Raw genomic sequence first — 10778 nt, 5'->3', positions numbered from 1 at the left:
ATCTTGAACAGATCTGATACCAGCAACGGGAATGTTTAGCTGTAAGTAATGAAAACAATAAAAGTGATATTAAAGACAGAAAATTCATTTTGTTTGGAATACATTGCTAATAAAAATGCATTTCACCGCAAAACCTGCTTTCAATCATCAACGAACAAGGAGTCAGACTTCTATTGAGATGATTTTTAGACTATCTCTGGCGTACTCTAGCGGGCATAATGTAAAATTACAACAATTTGGAACGTTTCTTTCTCGGACCCGTAAATCGCCAACCAGTGGAGTCCGGACGCTATTGAAAGAAAATGTAACGCAGTGAAAGCTACATTTATGTTCGATCCTTATGTAATGCTAATTTTTTGTCATTCAGATAATTGGGGATTTTAATTTAACCTATTCAAACTTTTTTCAAAGTTTTATTTTTGTTAAATACTTACCAGATATTTAGCCATCCCAATTTGCCCTTGACCAATGACAGATCACGTTAATGACTTAAATTGTCATCATCTTTTTGTCTTTTCATAAAACGTTTTCAAAATGCGTTGTTTTTTTCGCCTCGGACTGATTCATGCAACTCCAGAACTTTTGCGGACCCGGTGCTATATATAGTTTAATAACTGAAGAGATGAGAGAAAATAAGAAGTGCTCCTCTACTCCGAGCACACACACGTATATAAACTCTACACATACATAATAGTGCAAGAACTAATTTTGTAATTTTTTTGGGGCAATAATAAACTCACTCAAAAGTTTAATATTATTGATGTTTGTCCTACATATCGTTCCAAAAATTATGCCTATACTCACGTTGTAGTATGGGACAGTATAAGAACCAGTATACGCGCAACTGAGACATGTCTAAACTCTAGTGGTGATTGGTGGTATTACCACTTAAAAGTAGTCAACTCTCATGCATATTCAAGCCCAGTTTGCCACCTGCGGGTTTTTTTCAATAAACTTTCATGTTATGAATGTTTTCCCATTTTCCAGTGGAAAAAAATATGTTTTTGGGATAAATTAATCGAAGCTCTCCTCAAGAGTGTGGTTTGGCCAGTTCCCCATCCCTGTTCTTTTTTTTTCAGATTTTTTTTAATATTGCAAACTGCAGACAATACAACAATTTGTGAAATGTAAAAAACAGTATAGGAAGTTGAACAATTAGTCAAGATAATAATCAAAAATAGAGTGGAAATGAATAAAAATAAAGATTAAATAAATATACAGACAGAAGAAAGTTAGGGAACAACATGCTCGGGGCAAAAAGCAAACAACAAAATTATATAGCCCATCCCAGTTCTGAGAAACAAGCGTTCGTTTTCAATGACGTAATCACGTCAGCGTCTAACGTCATCACGCTATGTCCAAAACGTGAACCCCAGCTGCAGTAAATACTCGAGGGCCGAGGCGTTGACAAGCGAAGGTTTTGCGCGGACAACTATCAGAGACAGAGCCGGAAAAAAACAATAACGTCACTTTGGGAAGACGTTATCGGTCGGATGTAAAGCCAAAGTCGTAACCATTTTAGATAGCGGAAGTCGTTCCAATCGATGATGCACAAGGTAAGTGTCACTGCTTCCTTTTAGCAGCAATAGCATGTATTGTAAATAAAACGCGTAAATCGTCTCTGGGATTCAGCACAGTTTAAATCCCGTTTTAGCTTTGAGCTAATTTCATGACATTGCGTTGACATGAAATGTTTTTCAGCAATGAACGTGAAGTCTACTTTCTGGACTACACTGTTCCTAATGTAAACGCGTTAAATTTTGGCCGTTGTTTGCCATTTCCGGCCAGTTTAGTTGAGGGGGCAAGAAAAAAAACTGCACAGTTCAGTCAGCTTGATGTGAGCTCATCTTGGTCACGTGACCAGCAGTCCCACTGTATTGCCACAGCCACACGTTGAATCCAAATGCATGGTATTGCAATTGATTTTTATTTTATATCAGGGATGAGATACAAAGATAGTGTACTGATCAGGACAGCTACGGGACGGTGCTTTAGTAATGATAAATTCATTAACGACGCAAGCTAAATAACCAACTGATGATCAACTCCGAACGTATGCTTTTATTACAGATGCCTGGTCAACTCAACGACTTAAAGCACAGAAAGAGGAAGACCATCTCCGAGGCCACACACACTCAAAAGGTTGGTTTACCAGGCACACTTACTTCTTACTTCATGTTCCTGTCGGCTCTGCAGTCGTCAGTAAATCAGTTGGAGGAATCTCATCAACAAATTGTGACACTGAGTTGTCAGTAGGTGATCAGTTTACACCAAATTCAAAATGGAAAATGATGCTGGCAGAAATATTCCCTCTAATTTTCCATGTGTCTGAGCACCACGAGGCACGGTTCGTACTATCAGATGTAGATGTTATGAAAAAAAATCAAACAACCTATATATCAAAATAGAGAAGATCATTGATTAGAGATTTGTGACAGAAATAAAATCAGCCCTGGATTTTACTTTTTACTTTTGTTTCAATTCAATTAATAGTTCAGCTCTACTTTCAGGTCAGACCTTGATTTCTCAGCTGTTGAAAAAAAAAATGTCTCTGCTGATTGTGCCAACACTCAAAGCCTGGTCTTTTATCTGGGTTCAAGGGTTCTTCCACAAGGAGGAAATGTGTGAAAAGTCAGAAGACGCACTCTACAGCAGAGAGCACCTCAGCCGGTGGTGCTAACAGCAAAGCGGACGGTGACATGGAGAGGCTGTCTCGTATCAGCTGCGAGTGCCTCCAGCTCGCAGGCAGGCGGCGGTGCTCAGCATCTCCTCTGCTGGACGGTCAAGAGGGAAAAGAGAACGCGCTCACTTGCGCATGGTACGATGTACAAGACAGGCCTGAGCCTGAGGACATGGATTGTGAAGAAACAGACAAAAACATGTTCCCGGATGACGACAGCAACCAGATCCTTCCTGTGGAGCAGTTCTTTGGAAATCTGGATGCTATACAGGTAAACCATTGATGTGATGTGGAGATGTTGCCTAAATTACCATAAAATGTCTTTCACCTGGCAGGATTTTCCTCAGAGAACATTATCAACTTCTTCCCGGCACCACAAACCACACAGAAGGCGGCATTACTTTGCTCGAGAGGACAGCGATGAGGCTGACGAGGAGGCAGGACTCGAGTGCGCGCAGAAAGAGGACGGTGGCACTTTGTGAAGAGACACACCCCCGATTGACTTTTCAGCACTTAGCAAAAGCAGCCAAAAGAAATGTATTTCGTCCACTCTCCTGTCACAAGTAAAAGGTAATTTGAGCTCTTTTTTTTTTGGTACTGCAGCTGACATTTTGAGGGAAGCTCCCACTTTGACACTCAAGTATGAAGCGCTAGCCTTTTATTAGCGCTGTTGAACAGGTTGATCGGCGAACCGACCTCAAGACAAGCCAGCATTGCTTGAATAACTTTAAAAGCCTGCTGTCGATAGAAACAAAGTTGCCCTGATCATCAAGAAGTCACTGGTGATCACTGAGATGTTATTTGTGAATATTGAGCATGAAAGGATTTTGCCGTGGCATATCAAGGGCAGTTTTTTATTGATGCCATGAACACACCCGAACATGGTCACTCAGTCAGTGGCCACATTAGTTTCCACTTGATGACATCCATGACTGGAGTTGTCGCAACAATTCTACCTTTACGAATATTCTGATAATGATCAGTTTTGATTGACACTGGTACTACTTTTACAACATATTTATTGTATCACCTTAGTTTATAAGATTGTTTATTTTCTTGACTCCATGAGGGTGCAAAATTAGATCATCAGAATAAATATGCAGGGGACTCTCTTATTGTAGTTTTTTGCCATTCATGAATTCACCAGTTTGCAAAATACTGTCTGCAGTATTGTATATTTGTCTTGTAGTGACGCTTTAATTGAGACAAACAATGGTAACTGTCAGATTTAAACAGTAACAAGCAGACGATTTATTTTAGTCAGCGGGAGCGGCATTATAATATTGTTGCAACCATGTTTGCAGCAGCTGCTTAGGTTAATGATCATTTGTGACAACTCGGGTTAAATACGAGATTAAAACCAAAGGAATCCATATTGGTGACGCCCTAGCCAACGTATGTACACAACTTCGGCTAACGAAGCAGTTGCTTTTCCTACCAGCACAAGCCGTCCATGGATTGTCTTACCATGAATTCATAAATATTACTTAACGTGTTATTTTGAAAACCAGATGTGCTAGAAAAAAAAAATAGTCCAGATTCGAAATCAGTGCAAAAATTAATCTAGAAACGTTTACTTGTATTTAAAAAAAGAAATAAAGATTGGAAACATTTTTTTTTTTTTTACCAGTGTAATAATCACTTTTAGAGAAGCGTCAATTCTTTGTGGAAATATGCAATTTTTAGGTTAACTTTGGTCCAAATTTCAACAATCCATTACTATCCCTCTCATAGTGTCAATCCAAATTGAGCGTTATTCTTTTGATACATCTTTTTTATTGGATCTCACTAGATTGTGTGGTTTTACAGAATGAATTGCCAATATGGCTACTGCGCTGAGTTTACTGTATTTTTGTCTGCCAAGTTTGCGTTGAACCTTAATGCAGTGCTGGATTGAAGAAATACTCCCATAGCGTCCATGTAATTCTTTTACTGTTGTTCCCCATAATTCATCTATCCATCCATTATCCAAGCCGCTGATCCTCAACTCTGTAATTAATTAGCTAGGGAAGTACGCGTCCACAACGGCGCCGTGTGAATGTTGACATTATACTTATTCAGGTTTTCTAACGTAAAAATGCACATTATTCAAATGAAGAACTTACTGAAGGTGCTATTTTTAAGAAGCTGCCGTGCCAAGGAACTGAAAAAGTTATACATTGAGACTGCAGTCTTTAGAAGCAATGAGATTATGCCTTTATTTTACACCAGCGGCCAAACTGAGATTGTTAAAGATATAATACGGGATGATGCAATTTGAACGCAGCACCATTTCCAAGTATACAGATTGCACACTATGAATTAATAGAAAATGAATATTTAATTTTTGAAATTGATTTGGATTGTCGTGTACATTTTCCTTTCATGTAATAATGTAGGCAGCTTTAACACTGTACATCTGTGTGTATATGTTTCTATATATAAACAGATAAAATCAAACATCTTAAGGTTGCTAATTATACACTGTTGTGTGTTGTCACATTTTCAAAGTACACTTAAAACAAAAATAGCAAACTTCTGATCCAGCTGTGAGCTGCATAGCTGTTGCAAGATAATATGTGTAGCGCAGATTGATCAAAAAAAAATATGTATTTTTTATTTTTTTTTTACTTCATGCCTTATTCATGCTGAATGCTTTTCATATTGTACTATGCAACTTTCAGACTGAGTGATTGTCTCAAACTCACAAGTCCTTATAAGCATTTAATGCAGTAAACATTGCCATGCCAAAACTAACAACAAACGGGTGTTTCATGTTTTTTTGCTTCTTTTGAAGTGGCTGCAAGTGACGTCTTGTTATTTTTTGGGAAAAAGCGGAGTAGGTGATAACATTGATTTAAAAACAGGCCATCTTGTTTATTAAAAATGTTAAATTCATTTCATGCGTATCTTCTTCCCCCGGTACTTTCTTTTAAAAATCTTGTTTGGGTCACAGAGCAGGTTGTGGGCGCCCTTCTTGTGGCAGACGATGTGGACCAGTTTCAGGTTGTCCCGTGTAAACAACAATCTGTAGAAGTAGGTCAAATTGATGTCCTCGCTTGTGTGATTCTGCAGCGCTTCCAGTAGAGCAGGAATGATGGTACGCTTCTTTTCAATCCTGCATAACCAAAAGGTGAATATTTTTTTCCCCCTCAATTTTATTTGTGTTAATAAATAATAAAGATGTAGGTTAATAAGTTAAAGAAAATGCAAAATTTCAAAACCCTTTTTGATATAAAATAGTGCAAATTACTTCAAATTTAACTAGTTAATGTTGAGCATCAGTTATAAACACAAAAGAAATGATTAATTATTATATTCCCAAGGACTATAAATCCAATGTATCCCGCTTCATATCAATATTATCATTGCTTCCAGACAGCCTGTGAACACTGCACACACATTTATATTGTCTTGACATGTCTTCAGCTCTCTGGGTGGAAATAATGCAAATGTATCGTCAGTTCAGTTAAAATGTCAAACCTGTGGTCTAGATTCCAAGTGCTGAACACGATGCGGCTCTCTCTGCTGCCGTACGGGTTGATGGAGTGAAGCGACGCACACTTTGTCTGGTCAAAAGCGCCCTGGGGATGCAAAGTGTTACAAGAGGCGTTTCAGAAATTCTGCCTTTCCACAGATGACAACGCTCAGCTCGGTACCTGGCATGTGAACCAGCCCTCTTGGGTACACAGGCGATGTGTCTCCTTTTGCGTGCGGTCAAAATAGCAGCCGTTGTATTTGTCCGACTTCAGCATCTTCGAGATGCTCCCCGACGCTTGCAAACTCTCTCCTCGGACTTTGGCTTTCTGCACGGATTTAGTGGCTTCATCCAACTGTTGACAGATGAGAAACTCTTATTGTGAGGTGGCAAACGCTGGAGCCGTCAAATGCTTTGAGGCTTGACCTCTTTCATGTAGTTTCTTATCCTGCTTTCACAGGTGTACTTCAAGTAGGCAGACTTGGTCTTGAAGCGAGAATCCACACCTTTAGTGGAAAACACAATTGAGGTGACTAAAGATAATCAGATGAACATTTTTTTTTTTAAAGAATATTTCATTTACATTGTGGCGTTATTACAGGGTTTCTACATTTTAATAAATTTCAGACTTAGCAATGTCCCATATTGTCTACAGTTGCCACATTACAAAAATGACGTTACCATGGGAGTCATTCGGTAAATCATTCTTTACAAGAATGTTACCGTAATTAAACAATCATGAAATTCAATTTATCGTGTTGACATTCAAGAGTTTTGAAAACATGATTTAAGACAACGCCTTGTTTTTAGATTCATGGATTCATTGTTTTTTAAGACTTTTAATTAAGAATATGTGGGAACGTTGGAAGAAAAAAAAAATCAAATTTTCTAATCAAATGACTTTTGTAGTTGTGCAAAATAATGATAATTTAATTGGCGATTATTGGTAACGGTGTTGACCCATAAACATTTTTATTGTAACAAAAGAAAAATAAGAGTTGGCCAGAAGCAAACTGTTGAGATGCCACATCTGCAATGCACGTCTTTTGATTAATTACCCCGCAATGGTAAACAATGCTAAGCATATTATGTTGATTTTGTCTTTAGTTTTCCCTGATTCACGTAACTCCAAAGTAGATGACTTGAATTTCCATGACATGGTATGGGAAATTTGTAAAGGAAAAAAGTAGTCCTCACCTCTAAACCAGTCTTCATCCTCATCTCTGCTCTCCAACTCAGATCTATCCTCCAAGTTCTGGAGGAGGTCGTTCAAGATTTTCCGCCTCTTGGGAGACTCCTCACCTTTGAGGAGGCTCTTCGCCGCTTTGACAAGGCCTGTGGTGTGCTGATCGGAGCTCAGTAACTGGGCAATGTCGCACATAGCTGATGAGAGAGGTGTTAAGATGTCACTCATCACGTTTCACAACTAATGGAGGTCTAACGAAGCCCCAGTCACCTTTCACTTACCTCCGCCCCATGTCTGATCTTTGGTGAGGAGAACAAGTTCTGTATTGTCAGGCAAAGTTGTGAAAAATCCATTTGTCACCTTTGTACCGTCTGTATACAAACAAACATGTGCACCAGAATGTGGCAACTGCAAAAAAAAAAAAAAAATACAGAACATGGAAATCACGGTTGAATTCTTTCTCCCAATTTAACTGAGCAGGTGGTATTCTGCTAGCGATCACATACGAGGTTACGAACGGCACGCAATGACGTAGTGGATATGTGAATGTGACAAGAATGTAGTGGGTATATGCCACAGACTTTTGGTAAAACGGACTGACATTTTTAGGCACCCTACTTCCGGCTAGTCTCAATTATGAAGGTCAGTAAGAATGCTTGTGCGTTAGTGTTGACCATGCCTCACCTCACGGCCGAGCATTATACATCCAACACTTATCTGTACGGTTTCTCCTCACATGGGTCGCGGGGATCTCTGGAGTCTATCACAGCTCTCCTCGGGTTGTAGGCGGGGTACACCCTGAACTGGTTGCCAGCCAATCACAGGGCACACGTAGACAAACAAATGCGCTCACACTCATACCTAGGGGCAATTTAGAGTGTCCAATCAACCTGCCATGCATGTTTTTGGAATGTGGGAGGAAACCAGCGACACGGGGAGAACATGCGAATTCCATACTGGAAAGCCGGGCCTCCGGGCCGGAATCGGAATCGAACCCACGACCTCTGCACTGTGAGGCCATCGTGCTAACCAGTCCCCTACCGTCCCGATTCTATGTCTTCCGGAAATACTCCTGCTACTGTTTTTTGTTTGTACCTGAAGTCCTGCCTCTGCTGTGGACAGACCCCGTTACTTCTGTAGTTGCAGTTTGCAGATCAATTAGTGTCGAGAACACAAATATTTACCGTTTATGACTCAATTGTTTTCGTGCGTTAGTGACAGAATACTAAGGTTTGGATTTACGTATAATGTATTCGTCCGTCGCAAACGGAGGAGCCACCCGATTATGAAGAGAAAACTACAATTTGAGTTAATGCATGCGTGTATTTTAGTTCATAATGTTCAACTTAGGACAATCTATTTATTGGTAGCATCATGAGTGCAAGTGTGTGGCGTTTTCAGGTGTTCACAGTGACAACTTCTTATTCACTCCGAGAGGAAAATTGTCTTTACAAATACTTATGATTGCCACGTGCATAGTTTGTTAAACGGGCAAAGGTATGATTAAAATGAAACAAACGACGCTATACACAAGTTTAAAACGAAACCCAAAGAAAATTACGAACCTCTAATAAGTTGCAACCCTTTTTAAGCAATTCTTTTACGTCGCTAGCTGCAACTCCGTACTTCCTATTATCGTGTAGGCTCCTGATTTTAAAAGGTCTGATTTTCTCGAAAAGCCCAAACATTTGGCTGCTAATGTGCGCGTCTTTTTGTCCACAAGTACTCGCATTCCCCTGAACTGGTCTTCAAGCCGTTTGTGCGGAAACAAGTGAATGTCCTAGAGAAGGCTTCGGAGCCGAATTGTACGTCGCTCTATCCGCCATGTTCTATGTGGCAACGTTTTACCCAAAGCCAATTGCATTGTATTTGGCCATTACCATTTTGCGATCCGAATCTCATAACTTTGTGATTAATACAACAAATGTATTATGAACATTTAATGTCCTCTAGTAATTGGTGAATTCATGTAGATCCGTGGGGGGAAACTTATCAGAGCCAAACACGTATATACAACAAATCCAATGCCCATATCTGCATTTGAGATTTGGTTATTGACCCGGATATATATATATCATTCATATCTAAGATCCCGGTGAAAATTAATGAATGTGAAGCGCTTTGAATGCCTTAACAGGTGGTAACGCGCTATACAATTGAAAGACCATTTACCAGGACCACTTATGATATTCAGACAGTGCAAATACATACGTTCGTTTACTGCAACATTCGCCACATCCAATATGGCAAACGCACTGACGTTAACCAACTCATGATGGGTTATTCTACATAACTCTACTGGCTCCGCCCACGACTTGTTTGAATTTCCGGCTTCACGGTAACTATCCCAAGATACATTGGGTTGTTGTACAGGATAAGCGGTGTGGATAATGACATGACATGACATTGGGTTGTGTCGTCTCTCTTTCTGTCTTGTCAAATAATATATATTTTTAAAAAAAAATAATTTTTAATCGCTTCGTTTTGGAAATAACTTGAAAATTATATACTGCGCAAAAAATGCAAGACTACGTTTGATATGAAACATGACTTCATTCGAATCAAAAGATAATAATTAAAAAATAAATGAAACAGTGTACTTGGGGCGGACATTAGGACCATGCCTCTCACCCAGCAGGCATCCCGTTTGGGGGCGTATTCATGTGAATGTTTGTTGGTGCGAATTTGTGATTGTGCATTATTCTGTTGTTGGCAGTCTTGGAATAAAGACGTGTTCACAGTCAGTCGTGTGTGCTCATTTCAACTGCCACATACTAACTTTATTTTTTGTGGAAAGTTTCTAAAGCCAACACCATTATTTAACTTATTTTGGATTGACTTTAATACTTATTAGAGGGTCATTGATGGTGTAGTGGTACATCCTCCTGATTTGTGTGCGGGCAGCGTGAGATCGGTTCCGACTCGGTGACCGCGTCTATGTTGCCCTGTGACTTGGCTGGCGACCTCTTCAGCGTGTAGTGCGGCATTCGCCCGTATTCAGCTGGGATAAGCAGTGTGGATAATGACATGACATATAAGAGGGAATTCGATTTAAAAAATATATTCAGAAATCTTTGAAAACTAAGTGTCACGGATATTCTCGTTTGCAATGTGAATTATTACTAATTATTATTTTCTTTGTTTAGTATGTTTTATCTTTTAATTCACATACAACACGTAAATTGGATCGACGGAGATTGTACAAATCAAAACAAAAAATTTTCTTGTTCTGAATTATTAACATCACCTATTTACCAAGAAAATGTGCACTAATAAATTACTACTATGAATACATTATATAACTATACTACACTACTAGTACCAAAAGAACCAATGATGACGATAATTCCTAGAAATAAATAAATGAAATAAACTATCACTAATATAACATAAACTAACAAAAACTAAATCTTATGGGAAAGAGATTTGCCACAAAAAACAATGCCAAATCGTAT

The 10778-nt window shown here is 39.1% G+C and overlaps 2 protein-coding genes across 3 annotated transcripts; one reads left to right on the top strand and one right to left on the bottom strand.

Moving 5' to 3' along the window:
- The first annotated feature begins 1335 nt into the window (after nucleotides 1–1335).
- On the top strand, nucleotides 1336–5127 carry c3h1orf174 (chromosome 3 C1orf174 homolog). Its single transcript, XM_088291531.1, has 4 exons — nucleotides 1336–1556; nucleotides 2071–2142; nucleotides 2601–2951; nucleotides 3016–5127. The coding sequence occupies exons 1-4, from the start codon at nucleotides 1545–1547 to the stop codon at nucleotides 3160–3162; spliced, it is 582 nt and encodes a 193-aa protein (XP_088147657.1). The 5' UTR covers nucleotides 1336–1544; the 3' UTR covers nucleotides 3163–5127.
- dffb (DNA fragmentation factor, beta polypeptide (caspase-activated DNase)) lies at nucleotides 4939–9107 on the bottom strand. Of its 2 annotated transcripts, none has more exons than XM_088291530.1 (7): nucleotides 8008–8880; nucleotides 7605–7731; nucleotides 7335–7520; nucleotides 6564–6643; nucleotides 6319–6492; nucleotides 6143–6243; nucleotides 4939–5777 (listed from the first exon to the last, which is right to left on the bottom strand). In XM_088291530.1, exons 1-7 carry the CDS (start codon nucleotides 8020–8022, stop codon nucleotides 5555–5557), a joined length of 906 nt encoding a protein of 301 aa, XP_088147656.1. In that variant the 5' UTR covers nucleotides 8023–8880; the 3' UTR covers nucleotides 4939–5554. The 2 variants fall into 2 exon arrangements, with proteins under 2 accessions (XP_088147656.1, XP_088147655.1); XM_088291529.1 differs by lacking the exon at nucleotides 8008–8880 and adding an exon at nucleotides 8889–9107 and having other exon boundaries at nucleotides 4942–5777.
- Nucleotides 9108–10778: the final 1671 nt, after the last annotated feature.

Source organism: Idiotropiscis lumnitzeri, chromosome 3 (genome assembly GCF_059441095.1).
Source record: "Idiotropiscis lumnitzeri isolate Australia: NSW breed Sydney's pygmy pipehorse chromosome 3, RoL_Ilum_1.0, whole genome shotgun sequence".
Taxonomy (NCBI): domain Eukaryota; kingdom Metazoa; phylum Chordata; class Actinopteri; order Syngnathiformes; family Syngnathidae; genus Idiotropiscis; species Idiotropiscis lumnitzeri.
The sequence above is the reverse complement of the archived record's forward strand: the minus strand, read 5'-3'. Positions and strand labels throughout refer to the sequence as shown.